This window comes from Heterodontus francisci, chromosome 26 (assembly GCF_036365525.1).
Source record: "Heterodontus francisci isolate sHetFra1 chromosome 26, sHetFra1.hap1, whole genome shotgun sequence".
Lineage (NCBI taxonomy): Eukaryota > Metazoa > Chordata > Chondrichthyes > Heterodontiformes > Heterodontidae > Heterodontus > Heterodontus francisci.
The window spans coordinates 19,154,116-19,171,022 of NC_090396.1; the positions used below are offsets into that span (position 1 = coordinate 19,154,116).

The 16,907-nt window shown below is 45.3% G+C and overlaps 1 protein-coding gene across 8 annotated transcripts in view; it reads left to right on the forward strand.

The window, feature by feature from the left end:
• The window catches only part of LOC137384209 (fas-binding factor 1 homolog), a 116,229-nt gene that overhangs the window by 74,637 nt on the left and 24,685 nt on the right, over positions 1 to 16,907 (forward strand). For all 8 annotated transcript variants that reach the window (XM_068057878.1, XM_068057881.1, XM_068057884.1 and 5 more), the window contains 5 exons: positions 40 to 246; positions 1,376 to 1,483; positions 3,339 to 3,478; positions 4,963 to 5,081; positions 16,129 to 16,251. In XM_068057878.1, coding sequence (XP_067913979.1) covers positions 40 to 246; positions 1,376 to 1,483; positions 3,339 to 3,478; positions 4,963 to 5,081; positions 16,129 to 16,251 — 697 coding nt within the window. The remainder of the gene's footprint in view (positions 1 to 39; positions 247 to 1,375; positions 1,484 to 3,338; positions 3,479 to 4,962; positions 5,082 to 16,128; positions 16,252 to 16,907) is intronic.

The window sequence follows — 16,907 nt, forward strand, 5'->3', positions numbered from 1 at the left end:
GAGAGATTGATCACTTCTTCCCGTTATCGTTCCTTCCAGGAACCGCTTAAAGATCATTGAGGAATCGTACCAGCAGCGGGAGGCTAGACTGCAAGAAGAGAACCGGATTCTCTCTGAGCAGCACGTGGCACGACAGCAGAGCTTGGATCGGGAGAGATCAGAACTTATTGCACGGTACCAACGCAAACTCACTGAGTTTGAGGAAGAGAAAGCCAAGGAGAAGGAGCGACTCAGGGAACTACAACGGTAAGAGGAAAGCTATGCTGTGTCATATGCACTGCCTGCCCCTGTTGCGTTACTTAAGAAATAACATTCCATCTTTGCCACCAATTTTCTCCCCCCTACCATCTCTGGAAGTCATTGACTCCTGGCTGTGAATACCTAACCCAAGTGTCTATTTTTCACATGTGAGCTTTTGCTGAGAGTGTCAGCAGCCTATTAGATCATCAACAGTATCATATCATGGCTGATGCTGTTTCTGGCCCTATGTCTGTGTACATGTGCTCTCCAGCAGGGGTCACTGGATAGTAATCAGCGGGCTGAATTTTATGCCACCCCAAAGAGCGGGATAGTGGCAGGGGGGGGTGGCGTAAAATGGAGTGGGAGGTTCCGGGAGCCCTTCCCGACCTGCTCCCGCCGGCACCGGCAGCGAAAAAAAGCCTGCCCACTCCAGACCAATCAAGGCCCTTAAGTGGCCACTTAAGGGCCTTCGTCTGCCTCCACATGGATTTTGCGCATGGCAAGCGGGCGTCCTAGACCTGAGAGAAGCCGCCTGACAAAAGCAGGCGGCTCTTGAATGTCCCGGGGGGGCCTGACCGATTACCCCCAGCGAGGCAATGAAAACTTAGCTTTGCTCCAGGCTCCCCGACATGTTCTCTTCATGCTGGACTGCATTCGCAGCAATAGTCACCTCTCCCAGTGGCACTGCTGGGATTAAGAGCTGCCGGCCTGCTGATTGGCAGTTCTGTTAGGCGGTACTTCCTATCTCAAGCGGGTGGAAGTCCTGCCTCACACCAATTGAAGCACTGCGACCCGCAAATACGGGTCGGATCCCCAAGTGAGGCGGAAGCAGGTTCTCCACCAACTTTTCAGTTTGCGGCTTTCTCCCATCTGCCTGGGGTAAAATCCCGGCCCGTGTCCAGTTTTTTTTTCTCCCTCTGAGGACAATTGTAATGCTGCAGTTAAAATTAGTTCGGCCAACATGGATGGAGATTGAACCTGGGACCTCTTGCGTTTATCCTGTAGGCCATAAGAGGAGCTTAAGACATTTCCAACAGAAAAGGCGTACATCTTAAAAGCCGAAAAGATTATTTAATTGGGTGGCCCAGTCGTTTTTTGTTTATGAGCTTCCCCATTGCTGGTCTTTAATCCACAGACAGTCAATTCTGGATATGCGAAAAGAACACGAAGAGCAGCTGCAGCATGTGAAACAACTGAAGGAGCAGGAAATCGATGCAGTGACCAGTGCATCCTCACACACAAGGTAATATCAACTAAGTGCTCAGTCCTAGCTCAAGTGCAGTTGCAGGCTCGTATTTGAGTAAATGGAAGGAACGTAGCCAAGGCGTTTATTGTAACTGCAATGAAGGACAGAGGTACTGAAGGAGCAGCAGCAGAGCATAGGCAGTTTAAAAAAAATTCATTCTTAGGATGTGGGTGTTGCCATTTATTGCTTGTCCTTAAACTGAGTGGCTTGCTAGGTCACTTCAGGGGAAATGTGGTGTCATTATCTGGTCTGACAAGGCAAACAACCTACCAAAAAGTTTAAAAGCCAAAGGTAATTCTGCAATAACTATAACAATTTAAAACCATACCTAGCCTTCTGTGTCCAACTCTGTCACCTGTACAGCCAGAATGCTATTAACATGTTGGTAAAGGAGAGGAATTTCATAGAGGAAAGGAGTATACTGCCCAGGAGAAATAAAAAGAGTCACCACTGTGTCCTCACAACTGACGGTTGGGAGGAAAACTCTTCAAAGAGGCTTGATAATTATTTTTTGGACAATTTTTAGGAGGCAGAACTTTTTCATCACACTCCTTGTAATTTCCTTAGTGTTAATCTGAGTTAATTTTAATGCTTCCCTTACATTCTGACAAATGCAAGCCAGTACCTAAGGAGCAGAGCTACCAGTCTTTTCTCCTACATGTTCCCCATTTCAAAAGACATTGATTGTGTCACTGGGGTACAGTTCCTTATTGCATATCAATAGTAATGCAGCCAAGTCTGATCCTGTCCTCACCGAGTGCCTGGTCTATTACAGAAAGCCAGTTAGTGAAGGATAGAACTGGAGCCAATCTTCACACACTTTTATATTTATTTACAGAGTTATTCATTACAAGCATACACCTCCTCACCCCAACCACCACAGTTTCAGTCTCTATCTATTATTAGGGATTCAAGTGAATCACCAGCTAATGCCCACAATTTGCATACATTTAAACACAGTTAATATACAATTACCAGTCCCCATTCTTCCACAGTTTTTAGCTGGGTGTTGCAGGATGCCGTTCAGGAATCTTGGTTCAGTTTTATCTTCCGTAACCCAGTGAGCTAAACTATTTGTAGTGCCTTCTCCTCCACTGCACCGGGATCAGCAAAATCACATCAAACCTTGGCCCCACCTGGACAGTATAACTCACAGGCAGGCATTTAACCTGTGCCATCTGGCATCAGTTTTTCAATCTAAACTCATTCTCTGCCAGTTGCATGAGAGAGTGGGACCACCCATCATACATGGTGAGTCCACAGTCGTAGTATGAACTTATAGTTTCTGGCTGGCATCCTTCCATTTATGAAAGATGATGGATTCTGCAGCACGTCTATCACAAAGAAGATCAAATTACATATACAGTAATAGACACCAAGGAGCAAGTTACAGGCTCTAGTTGAAGGGTTCTGGTGGATTATATATAGAATAACAGATACACAAGAGTGAATTATAGGTGGGAATCTAATTGAGGGGATCAGGCGGTTTTTATATAAAGAATAACATACTTGTGAGTGAGTTAGAGGCTGGAATTTAATTGAGAGGTTCGTGTGGGAGCGAGATACAGGGTGAGATCTAATCAGGGAGTTCTGCTGCTTTATATGTAGAACGACAGCTATCCAGGAATGAGTTACGGGCTGGAATCTAATTGAGTGTTCTGGATGGTTTAAATGTAATATAATGACATGATTATAGTCTGTAATTTAAAAGATGGTTATAAGCAGAAAACCATTTTCCTATTTGTTAATATTTAAAATAGCAGCTGTTATTCCAAAACATCCTTGGCCCAAGACCTTGGCTGGGTGTACGGAAAGTCAGACTCCAGTCTTCCTCCTTCATGTCCTCCTGCAGGTCGCTCAATAGTATCATTGAACAGATGGGGGCCTTCTCTGCAAAGTTGAACGATCTCTCCTATAAAGTGGAAAGCACTCATCAGAGCACGTCCCATGAGATGGAGATCAATGCAAGGCAGCGTGATGAGCAGCAGAGAGGTAGATATGTAATGGGAATTAATCATTTCCTAATGCAGAGAGTTGATCAGCACACAGAAGTCTTCACCCTTCACCCAAAAAAAATTTCTGAAAGGAAGACTTGGATTCATACAGCACCTTTCTTGACCTCAGGATATGCCATACCACTTTACAGCTAACTAAGTACTTTTTAAGTGTCACCATTGTTGCAATGTCAGAAATGTGGCACCCAATTTGCACACAGCAAGGTTCACAAGCAGCAAGTGTTAATGACCAAACAATCTGTTTTAGTGCTGTTGGACACGGGATAAATATTGGTTAGGAGTCCTCTGTTCATCTTCAAATATTGCCATGGGAGATTTTACGTCCACCTGACTTGGTATAAGGCCTCATCTGATGGTGCAGTACTCCTTCAATACTAGATTTTGTGCTCGAGTCTCTAGATTGGGACTTGAACCCACAACTTTCAGACTCAGAGGTGAAAGTGCTGACAAAATCTCAGAGGGGAAGAAGCTTCTTTGAAACTCTGGGATCAGTATCTGTGACAGTACTGATTTTTACACCTGAAATGAGTTCCACCATCCATATCCACAGAATGCTTCTGTTCCAGCCAGGAGACCAGATTGGCAGGTCTCATAATCTTGGTAATTAATAAAAATGGTTGTTTTTAATCTCTTTACTTTGTGTTTGGATGGCTGCTCTCCTGCCACTTACACCTCATCCAGACACATCTTTTGTTTCTTTATTTGGCTTTGTACCATGAAACCTTTTGTCATTTAATTTGTCCTGCCTTTCATCCTATCACAGACCTTCCCTTTTGTTCTTCTTCCCCACCAACCCACCTTTCACTTGCTCAAAACTTATTGCATTTCTAACCTTTGCCTATTCTGATGAAAGTTCATCGACCTGAAACATTAACTCTTTTTTTCTACATAGTTGCTGCCTGACCTGCTGAGCATTTCCAGCATTTTCTGTTTTTGTTTCTTATTCAGTCCATACTCCTCCCTGGAAACCTGTAGCTTTTACTTCAGTTAGAAGTCTTTCATTTGGAACTTTCTCAAAAGCTTTCTTAAACTCTCAATAAAGTGTATCACAGGTGTCACAAGGTACTTTGTCTGTGATGTTCTCAAATAAGTCAAGATGGCTCATTGGACAAGATTGCCCCTTTCTAAATCCATGCTAGCTGTTTAAGTTATTGCAATAGAAGTGCACTGCCAGCATACCCATTGCAATCAATCTATTATTTTATCGATTATTGGGTTTATGGGCCTGCATTTGCCTGTGTCAGACTGAGCTTACAGGTATTGTGCTTGTTTGATTCCAGTCCTCCAGAGTTTCACTATTACTCATGATTCCTCAATATTGATAACCAGTGTCCCAAAAATTTCTGTCGTAAGCATTTCATATATACCAACTGATCCAGTGAACTAATTAGTCTTAAGCCAAGGAGTTTATGCAGCCACTTTGTTGGAGTCTGATTGTTGATTTTAGATGGTTTCCTTCAGCACAGCAGGACAGACTCGTGCGCCAGCAGAGAGACCTGGAGGAGGAGAGAGCACGCCTGCAGGATGTTATAACCAAGATGGAGATCAGGCTGAATGAACAGACGCGACTTCTCGAGAAGGTGCGGGAGATAAATGGCAGCACATTAAGTTATGAAGAAGGGTTACACGCGAAATGTTAGTATGTTGGTGATTCTGTTGGCCCATGGTGGGGCAAGGGTTGTGGAGAATTTACATCTGATTCCATATTACCCAAACATTGATTTACAGCCTCATTCCAAGCTTTGCCTACTGCTTAACCCTTCAATGGATGACTCCTGTTATTTGGGTACTGGTGATGTATTTTGATGCTGTACCATTAGATCACAACGTTCACTGCAGAGAGAAGGGTTGGTTTGCTTTGGAGACTAGCTCAATCTCACAGAATCACATTTCCCTCAGGCGCTTTCAAAGATGTTCCCCAATTGTGTTCAAAGTGAGCAGCAGGCAGTGATCTAGCTGCACAGTGTGTTAGCAGTGTGCGTGACGCTGGGAAAAGTCACGTTTGTTTTTTTAAGTGAGGGTTCCATTACTTTGATACTGTCCCAGCTCTGTTGCCATACGAATGGTGGTGGTTAATAATTTTATTTCTGCTGGATTTGTTTGAGAAAGGTGGGGGCTGGTCAAATATCTGGACAAAGAGGCAAGAGAGCTGGTGCAGCAGGAGGATTTTTTTGTTATTCGTTCGTGGGATGTGAGCATCGCTGGCAAGGCCAGCATATGTTGCCGTCACTAACTGCCCTTGAGGTAGTGGTGGTGAGCCACCTTCTTGAACCGCTGCAGTCCATCTGATGTAGGTACAACCAAAGTGTTGTCAGGGAGGGAGTTCCAAGTTTTTGACCTGACTTTGAAGAAATGACAATACAGTTCCAGTGAGGATGGTGTGTTTCTTGGAGAGGAACTGATGGTGTTCCCATGCGTCTGCTGCCCTTGTCCATCTAGGTAGTTGGGGTCATGGGTTTGGAAAATGATGTCAAAGGAGCCTTGGCAAGTTGCCGCAGTGCATTTTGGCGATGTTACACACTGCTGTCACTATGCGCCGGCAGTGGAGGGAGTGAATATTTAAGGTGGTGGATGGGGGTGCCGATCAAGCAGGCTGCTTTGTCCTGGATGGTGTGGAGCTTCTTGAGTGTTGTTGGAGCTGCACTTATCCAGGCAAGCGGAGAGTATTCCATCACACCCCTGACTTGTACCATGTAGATGGTGAATAGACTTTGGGGAGTCGGGAGGTGAGTTACTCACCACAGAATACCCAGCCTCTGACCTGCTGTTGTAGCCGCAGTATTTATATGGCTGGTCCAGTATAGTTTTTGGTCCACGGTAACCCCCAGGATGTTGATGGTGGGAGATTCAGTGATGGTAATGCCGATGAACGTCAAGGAGAGATGGTTAGCTTCTCTCTTGTTTGAGATGGTCGTTGCCTGACACTTGTGTGGCGTGAATGTTGCTTGCCACTTAGCAGCCCAAGACTGAATTTTGTCCAGGACTTGCTGCATATGGGCAAGGACTGCTTCAGCATCTGAGGAGCCACAAATGGTACTACTGGTAATGGTAACACTGTACAAACATTAGTGAACATACCCACTTCTGAACTTGTGATGGAGGGAAGGTCATTGATGAAGCAGCTGAAGGTAGTTGGGCCCAGGGTACTGCTGCTGCAGCCATGACGTGGGACTGAGATGATTGGCCTCCAACAACCACAACCATCTTCCTTTGTGCTAGGTATGACTCCAACCAATGGAAGGTTTTCCCCTTAATTTTCATTGACTTCAAATTTGCTAGGGCTCCTTGATGCCACACTCAGTCAAATGTTGCCTTAATGCCAAGGGCAGTCACTCTCACCTCACCTCTTTTGTCCATGTTTGGACCAAGGCTGTAATGAGGTCAGGAGCAAAGTAGCCCTGGTAGCACCCAAACTGAGTATCGGTGAGCAGGTTATTGCTGTGTAAGTGTCGCTTGATAGCACTGTCGACAACACCTTCTGTCACTTTGTTGATGAATGGGAGTAGACTGATGGGGTGGCAATTGGCTGGATTGGATTTGTCCTACTTTTTGTAAGCAGGACACACATGGTCTGTTTTCCACAGTGTCGAGTAGATGCCAGTGAACAGCTTGGCTTGGGGCGTGCTCAGCGAGCACAAGTCTTCATTACTACAGCCGGGATGTTGTCAGGACCCATGCATAGCCTTTGCAGTATTCATTGCCTTCAGCTGTTCCTTGATATCATGTGGAGTGAATCAAATTGGCTGAAGACAGGAGTCTGTGATGTTTGGGACCTCAGGAGGAGGCCGAGATGGATCATCTCCTCGGCACTTCTGGCTAAAGATGGTTGCAGGTGCTTCAGCCTTGTCTTTTGCATTGATGTGCTGGGCTTCCCCATCACTGAGGATGGGGATCTATGTGGAGCTTCCTCCTTCCATTAGTTGTTAAATGTCCGCCACCATTCATGACTGGATGTGGCAAGACAGCAGAGCTTTGCTCTGATCGCTTAGCTCTGTCTATTGCACGCTGCTTCTGCTGTTTAGCATGCACATAGTCCTGTGTTGTAGTTTCATCAGGTTGGCATCTCATTTTTAGGTATGCCTGATGCTGCTCCTGGCATGGTCTTCAGCACTCTTCATTGAACCAGAGTTGGTTCCCTGGCTTGATGGTAATGATAGAGTGAGGGGCATGCTGGGCCATCAGGTTACAGAATGTGGTTGAGTACAATTCTGCTGCTGCTGATGGCTCACGGGGCCTCATGGATGCCCAGTTTTTCATTGCTAGCTCTGTTCTGAATCTATCCTCTTTAGCATGGTTGTAGTGTCACATAACACGATGGATGGTATCCTTTGTGAAGATGAGACATTGTTTCCACAAGGGCTGTGGGTGGTCCCTCTGTAAGGTATGATTCATTGCTTGATTAGTCTGTGAGACAGCTCTCCCAATTTTTACCCTTGACAACTGAATGGCTTGTTTGGCCATTTCCGAGGACAGTTGAGTCAGCCACATTGCTGTGGATCTGGAGTCACATGGAGGTCAGACCAGGTAAGGATGGCAGATTTCCTTCCCTAAAGGACATTAGTGAACTAGATGGGTTTTTGCAACAATCAGTGATAGCTTCTTGTCACCATTACTAAGACTAGCATTCAATTCCAGATTTTTTTAAAATTAATTAATTGAGTTTATTAATTAATTGAATTTAAATTCCACCAGCTGCCATGGTGGGATTTGAACCCATGTCCCCACAGCATTAGTCTGAGCCTCTGGATTATGAGTCCAGTGACATTGGACTAATATTCTGGAGGCCAAGGCTAATGCCCTGGCGACCCGGGTTCAAATCCCACCACGGCAGCTGGTAGAATTTGAAATTCAATTAATAATAAAAATTTGGAATTGAAAGCTAGTCTTAGTTTCATGGCACCATTGCTATCATCAATTGCTGTAAAAACCCATCTGGTTTACTATTATCCTTTAGGAAGAAAATCTGCTGTCCTTGCCTCGTCTAGCCTATATGTGACTCCAGACCCACAGCAATGTGGTTGACTCTTAACTGCCATCTGAAATGACCAGCAAGCCACTCAATTATCAAGGGAAATTAGGGATGGGCAACAAATGCTGGCCTTGCTAATGATGCCCATATCCCATGAAAGAATAAAAAAAAGCATACCACTGTCATCCTGTTGGTACTTAATGGGATAATGGGAGCACTGAAGGAAGGAGGCACTCTAGGCAGCATGGATGGCAACCAAATTTGAAGAAACAAGTGGCAAACTTCAGAGTATTGGACTTGCATGTCATTGTAATGGAGACATGGAGCAGGGGAGACTGTCTGGGGTTGGGGGCTGGAGACCTGAAATGATTATAGTCTGGATGGAGGTGGCTTTGTAGTGGGTACCACATTCAGAAACCCCAGTTGGCAGTGCAGGAAGAAGTTCAACAACCTCACAGAGCAGCCATGTTAGGCACCTGCTCCCCCTACCCTTCTTTACCATCTCTTAATATGTGCGGCACTCCTTCAATCATTCCCCTCATGGTGCCTGAGTGAGGGTAGGATGCTGACATTCGGCAGAAGTCAGCCCTTACCAGCCAAGCCTCTGGACTCAGATCGCTAGAGATCTCCACTTTGAAAAGGAGAATGCTGGATGAGCAACATTCTTTTGGAGAAGGCACTGAGAGTCATCTCTGAGTACCTGAAGCAGATGGCTGGGGGCTTTGCAGAGTCCAATTTCATTGCCAATATCCAAGAGTGATTCAGCACAATGTAGCAGGACCTGGAGGGAATGGCGGCACCACAAACATCTGTATCTGACCCTGAACAAAGAAGCCTCTACTTGAGTCAGGGTATCCAAAGTGGTCACTTTGCCCACTGGCCTTTGGGAACTTTTGGAGGGAATTATGGAAACTCTCTTCTGACAGATTCAGCACACCAACTCTCAGGGTCTACAGGATCTAGCCGATATCATGTCCTCCTGCTGACAAGTGGGCATTCCGATCCAAGACTTGTCACAAGTAGCATGTCTGAAATCCACTTTCCTGATGCTGTTCTCTCACCTGATGGCATCTCCTGTTACCTTTCTAGCCCATCCCCTCAGGTACCTGTTAATGTAGTTGTTCAGGATAGCAGACCAAGCTTCCCACACTAGCAGTGGCATCGCAGCCTGATGAACAGTGTTCTTGGGACTCAGCTGAGACGAGGGCCTTTCTGGTCCCAAGAGAGTCATGACACCAGAGCGAAGCCAGGCAACACTGGCATCCCTGGCCCTCAGGTATCATGTTGGTGCAGGATCAGAATATGTTTAACATCAGCTCAGAAAGAGACCAGGGAGGCATAGTGAAAGTAAGTTCTTGTAACAGAATAGATGCACTGTAAAACCACTTTGTGATTTGGTCAATATTCTAAGTCTGCCTATGTCTTGCTAGGTTTTTGTGTTTTGAGAGGATGTTTGGAGGTCAGTTTGCAATGGGAGATACAGTTTCTTCATTGCCTCCTTATTGAACCATGACATGCTTAAGCGTACCATGTCTGAGACATCATTAAGGGTGCGGGATAATCTTGTAGACTCTAGGTTGAATGGTACCTCCCAGTTCTTTGCTGTAGCTTTATCTGTGTACCTCTGTCATTTTATCTTGCCCCTGTTCTGATTCCATTTTAAACACATGTATGGGTGTGCAGATTGCAAGCTGAGTGTGGAGATTTGAGTTTGGTGAGTAGAGAGTTCAGTGAAGGCGGGGAGGAGGTGCTCCATTTTTTACTTTATTTTCTACTTTTTTAACCCTCCAGTATTTGGTTCTTGCTTCGGTGCAACGGAAGGGGATATTTGGTGAGCTATTCTACTTATAAATAGTCTCTAAAATTAAAGTATGGGAGGGTAGCTCTGCCGAGTGGAATGTACAGCCTGTGGCATGTGGGAAGTCATGGACTCACCATGTGTCCTAAAGAGACACATCTGCAGGAAGTGTCACCAGCTGCAGAAGTTTGAGCTCCGGGCTTCGGAACTCAAGCGGTGGCTGGAGTCACTGTTGTGCATCCACGAGGTGGAGGACTACGTGGATAGCACGTTCAGGGAGGTAGTCACACCACAGGTTAGGAGCATGCAGGCAGATTGGGAATGGGTGACAGCCAGGCAGTCTTAAGAGAACCAAGCAGGTAGTGCAGGAGTCCCCTGATATGATCTCACTCGTTAATCGGTTTTTCATTTTGGATACTGGTGAGGGCGATCGTTCCTCAGAGGAGCGCCGTCAGAGCCAGGTATGTGGCACCTCAGTTGGCTCAGCTGCACGGGAGGGGAGGAAGAAGAATGGAAAGGTAGTAGTGACAGGGGATTCGCTAGTTAGGGGAACAGATAGGCGTTTCTGCGGCAGTAAATGTGACTCCAGGATGGTGTGATGCCTCCCTGGTGCCAGGGTCAAGGATGCCACGGAGCAGCTGCAAGACATTCTTCTGGGTGAGAGTGAACAGTCAGAGGTTGTGGTCCACATTGGTACCAATGACATAGGTAAGAAGGGGGATGAGGTCCTGAAAGAAGATTTTAGGGAGCGAGGAAGGAGATTAAAAAGCAGGACCTCAAAGCAGTAATCTCACGATTACTACCAGTCCCATGTGCAAGTGAGCAAAGGAATAGGAGAATTGAGCAATTGAACACGTGGCTGGAGAACTGGTGTAGGAAGGAGGGCATCATATTTCTGAGACATTGGGACCGGTTCTGGGGCAGGTGGGACCTGTACACGATGGATGGGTTGCATCTTAGCAGGACTGACACGAAAGTCCTCGCAGGGAGATTTGCTAGTGCTGTTGGGGAGGGTTTAAACTAAATTGTCAGGGGTGGGAACCTGAGAAGGAGCTCAGATTGGAGGGAAGCAAAACTGGTAACTTGTCGGGGGTGTGGGACCAGGAGCAAGTATTAGAGAGGAATATCAATGCACACAGAATACTGAGGAAGATAGATTGCACAAGAGTAGGGAATAGTACATTATTAGGTGGGGTCAGAGTAAGGGAGAAAGTTATAAAGTCTGAATCGGGGATAATGTGCATGCATGTGAATGCACGGAGGGAGGTTAATAAAACTGGTGAGGTACAGGTGCAGATTGCCATGTCGAAATATGACGTTGTGGCTATAACAGAGACCTGGCTCAAAGAAGGACAGGACTGGGTGTTAGATATTCCTGGATACGAGGTGTTCAGGAAAGATAGGAAAGGGAAAAAAGGGTGAGGGGTGGCAGTATTGATTAAGGGGAGCATTGCAGTGCTGGAGAAAAAGAATGTCCCAGAGGGATCGAGGATAGGATCAATTTGGCTAGAGCTAAGGAACAAAAAAAGTGCGGTTACATTGCTCGGTGTTGTCTATAGGCCACCAGGAAGGACATGGAGGAACAAATTTGCAAAGAAGTTACAGAGAGGTGCAGAAATTATAGGGTAGTTATAATGGGGGACTTTAATTATCCAAACATAGACTGGGATAATAGTCGTGTAAAGGGCAGTGAGGGGCAAGAGTTCCTTGAGTGTGTTCAGGAAAGTTTTCTCCAACAGTATGTTGCTAGTCCAACGAGAAAGGAGGCACTGCTAGACCTGGTTCTTGGGAATGAGGTGGGCCAAGTGGATCAGTAGGAGAGCATTTAGGGGATAGTGATCATTGTATCATAAGGTTTAGGCTGACTATGGAAAAGGACAAAGCAATCCGGGGTAAGAATAATTAACTGGGGGAAGGCCAACTTCAAAGGGGTGAGAATGGAGCTGGGACGAATAAATTGGAGTCAAAAGCTGGCAGATTGGTCACAGTCAAGGTATGTTCCCTCGAAGAGGAAAAGTAAGGCAAACAAATCCAGAGCTCCCTGGATGACAAAAGAGGTTGAGATTAAGATGAAGAAGAAAAAGTGTGCTTATGACAGATGCCAGGTAGAAAATACTATTGAGAACCAGGCTGAATATAGAAGGTCCAGAGGGAAGTGAAAAAGCAAATAAGAGAAGCAAAGACAGAGTATGAAAAGAGACTGGCAGCTAGCATTAAAGGAAATCCCAACGTTTTTTATAGGCATATAAATAGTAAAAGGTTAGTAAAAGGCGGAGTGGGGCTGATTATGGATCAGAGTGGGGATTTACACATGGAGGCAGAGGGCATAGCTGAGTTTTTAAATGAATACTTTGCATCTGTCTTTACCAAGGAAGAACATGCAACCCAGGCAATGTTGACACAGGAGGTAAGTCAGCTACTAGAGAGGTTTAAAATTGATAAAGAAGAAATATTAGTTAGGCTGTCTGTACTTAAAGTGGATAAAGAACCAGGGCCAGATGCGATGCATCCAAGGAGGGAAATGAGGGTGGAAATCGCAGAGGCCATAATTTTTCAGTCTTCCTTAGACTCGGGGAAGGTGCCAGAGGACTTGAGAATTGCAAAACTTACACCCTTGGTCAAAAAAGGGTGTAAAGATAAGCCCAGCAATTATAGGCCAGTCAGTTTAACTTCGGCGGTGGGAAAACTTCAAGAAAAAATATTTCGGGACAACATCAATAGTCACATGGACATATGCAAGTTAATTAAGGAAAGCCAGCATGGATTTCTTAAGGAAAAATCATGTTTAACTAACTTATTGGAGTTTTTTGAGGAGGTAACAGAGAGGATTGATGAGGGCAATGCTGTTGATGTGGTGTACATGGACTTTCAAAAGGCGTTTGATACAGTGCCGCACAACAGACTTGTGAGCAAACTTGTAACTCATGGAATAATATCCATGTAGCAACATGGATACGAAATTGGCTGAGTGACAGGAAACAAAAAGTAGTAGTTAATGGATGTTTTTTGGGCTGGAGGAAGGTTTGTAGTGGAGTTCCCCAGGGATCAATGTTGGGACCCTTGCTTTTCCTGATATATATTAATGACGTAGACCTTAGTGTACAGGGCACAATTTCAAAGTTTGCAGATGATACGAAACTTGGAAGCATTGTGAACTGTGAGGGGGATAGTGTTGAACTTTAAAAGGACAAGTTGGTGGAATGGGCAGACTCGTGGCAGATGAAGTTCAATGCAGAGAACTATGGAGTGATTCATTTTGGTAGGAAGAACATGGAGAGACTATGTAGAATCAAGGGCACAACTCTAAAGAGTGTGTGTATATGCATAAGTCATTGAAGGTGGCAGGACATGTTGAGAGCGCAGTTAATAAAGCATACAGTAGCCTTGACTTTATAAAAAGGTGCACAGAATACAAGAGCAAGAAATTTATGTTGAACTTGTATAAGACATTCATTCGGCCTCAACTTGGAGTATTGCGTCTAGTTCTGGGCGCCGCACTTTAGGAAAGTGAGGGCATTGTAGAGAGTACAGAAGAGATTCATGAGAATGGCTCCAGGGATGAGGAATTTCAGTTATGAAGATAGATTGGAGAAGTTAGGACTATTTTCCTTGGAGAAGAGAAGGCTGAGAGGTGATTTGATAGAGGTATTCAAAATCATGAGCAGTCTGGACAGAGTAGATGGAGAGAAACTGTTCCCACTCGTGAAAGGATCGAGAACGAGGGGGCACAGATTTAAAGTATTTGGTAGGAGAAGCAAAACTGACATGAGGAAAAACTTTTTCATACAGCGAGTGGCTAAGGTCTGGAATGCGCTGCCTGAGAATGTGGTGGAGACAGGTTCAATTGAAGCATTCAAATGGGAATTAGACAATTATATGAAAAGGAAGAATGTGCAGGATTACGGGGAGAAGGCGGGGGTAATGGAAGTGAGGGAATTGCTCTTTCGGAGAGCAGGTGTGGACACCATGGGCTGGATGGCAGCCTCCTGCACTGTAATGCTGTAATTCTGTGAATCGCTATAGTGAGCCCATGGTGAACGCCCCATGAGAGAAGGGCAGGAAGCAAAAGATTTTTCTGCCTGAAACTGCAGAAAGGCAGATCTTTTCTTGGCAGCGCAGCAGGGAAAAGATTCTTATAAGCACTTTAATCAAAGCTGATATTTCAAAGTTTGTAGACATTTCAAGCCTGCGAACTCAACCAACCATGGCCTGTCATGCAGGTAACTTAACCCTCCTTACTACAAACTTAAGTCAGCTGCAATCCTGGTGTAAATGGCAGGATTTCTAGGACAGATGCTTTGGCCTCAAACAGATATTTGCATATGTGTAGCAAGTTGGGAGGGGGTGCATCCGTCACCGGCTGTCAATTCTACTGCAATTTAGAGTATATTTTAGAACCGGTGTAACACTGGTGTATTTGAATTATGCCTCAAATTCCAGCCTGCTACACCGGAACTGCACCACTTCTGCACCACCAAAAGTGGCATTTCGGGCCCTTTGTTTTTACTGTTCCTGTCTGAGAGCAACCTCTCTGCACTGTTGTTCTCCTTTTACTTTTAACATATATTGTAGGAGAGACTCTGGAATATGTTGATCACTTCCCGTACTTTGACAGCCACCTCTCTCAAAAAGCCACCATTGGCAAGGAGATCCATCACCGGATCAGCTACTCCAGCTTAGCCTTCTGCAAACTATGGCAGCGAGTGTTTGACAACAAGGACCTCCACAAGTCAACAAAAGTCCGAGTGTACAGAGCAATTGTCGTCACCACACTCCTGTACTGCAGTGAGACCTGGACTGTGTATCAGCGACACATACAGCGCTAGAGAAATTCCATCAGCAATGCCTCCGCTGCATCTTCCGGATTCAATGGGAGGACCATTGAACAAACGCTGGTGTCCTTCTTGAAAACAGCTCCACAAACATTTAGGCAAAACTCCTGCAAAATCAACTGCAAAGGCTGGACAAAATGTCCGGTGGCTGAAAACGAGATCCCCTATCAGGTCCTGTTTTTGCAACACTCAACACTCAATGTTCCAGGGGAGGACAAAGAAAACGCTTCAAAGACATTCTGAAGTTCTCTTTGAAGTGCTGCAGCAATGACATTGATGATTGGGAGGAGCTTGCTACCAATCATTCAAAATGGCGACAACTTGTTCATCAAGCTGCATCATGCTTTGAGTCCAAACGCCTTAATGATGAGGCAGAGCGGTGGCAGTGAAGGAAAGAAAAGGAAGCAAATCCTGCACTCTGGATCCCACTATCTCATGGGCCCAAAGATCTGCGGGTCGAGAATCGGCCTGTTCAGTGACATGAAAACCCATGGCAGAAACTTGCAACCTTGAGTAGACGTCATTCTCGACTCGAGGGACAGCCGCTGCTGCTGACTCTTAACAGCCAGGTGATTATTTGCATTCTGCTCCACTATGAAATGCTGCATCAGTGGAAATGTGGGAATGCAATCCCAAGGGTTAGTTTTGACATTGGATGATATTGTAAACTATTGGCCAACTATTAAACACATTTTGGAGAGGTGTCCGGGCTGATATCGCTCGTATTACACTATCGTCCAAAGTCAGAATTATCCATCCCTGTTCCTACTTTCTTAAACCTAAACCCCTTAATGTAGTAGTACCTTTTTAAATGCATATTTTTTATTGATCTCTCATTGATTGCCCGAGTTTGTAACATTTGTTAAGGAGGCAGCCCTCTTGTTTAGATACTTGTCTTTACCTAATTGCATCTACTAAACTATGTTCTGCAAGGGAAGTTGAACACTGTTCAAGATGCCACTCTGTTGATCAGGATATAGGTGGATGTATGGGCTGTGATCGTCTATCTCTTGTGTAATACTGTGCAGGAGCGCTGGAGGGCAACAGCGGAACAAACTAAAGTGGAGTCGGAGCAGCGATCCCTGGAGGAGGAACGCAGAATCATGAACCAGCACTTCAGCATTGAGAGGGAGGAGCTAGAGAGGGCAAAGGTAAGATATGAACTGCTGAGAGCAGTAAGTTTTCCTTACATTAAATGCCTCAGGTCTGCTGATGGCTTGGCAAATTTACCCAGCTAACAGCTGAACCTTACAGAATATAAAGGCCCCAGAATTGGCCCCCACTCTTTACTGAATTAGTTGGTCTCTGTCAGTGCAGTGGTTGGGGTGTTACAGTTGACATCTGGGAGGAGTGAATTGGGCAGGATTCCCACTCCTAATTGCTGCCCAGTAATTCCAGTTGTAAGTGCCATTGCGTGGGGATATCAACTCTGCTCTAATCTCCCCCAACCCTGAACCCCAGCTGTAATTAAATGTCCCCCAAACACTTGGGGGTGAAATTTGTCTTGGGTGTTAGCACAGATCTGGGGCTTGTTTTCCACTCCATCAAGTTTTCTTTTCCATTACGTCCCATGTTATCATCCATTTTGCAATGCCATCCAAGATGAATTTCACCCTTTTATTGTCTAATCTCACATGTGAAAAATCACAACTTGGGTAACGTACTGGAGAGAGGTCTGTATCCATAGGATTATACTGCAGGAAGGGGGTCACGAAGGAAGCACTCTTAATTTCCTGATATGCACTTTCAGTGGCTGAGGCTTCCTGCCTGGAGTGTGCACGTTTAAGATTGCCTTTTTAATGGATTC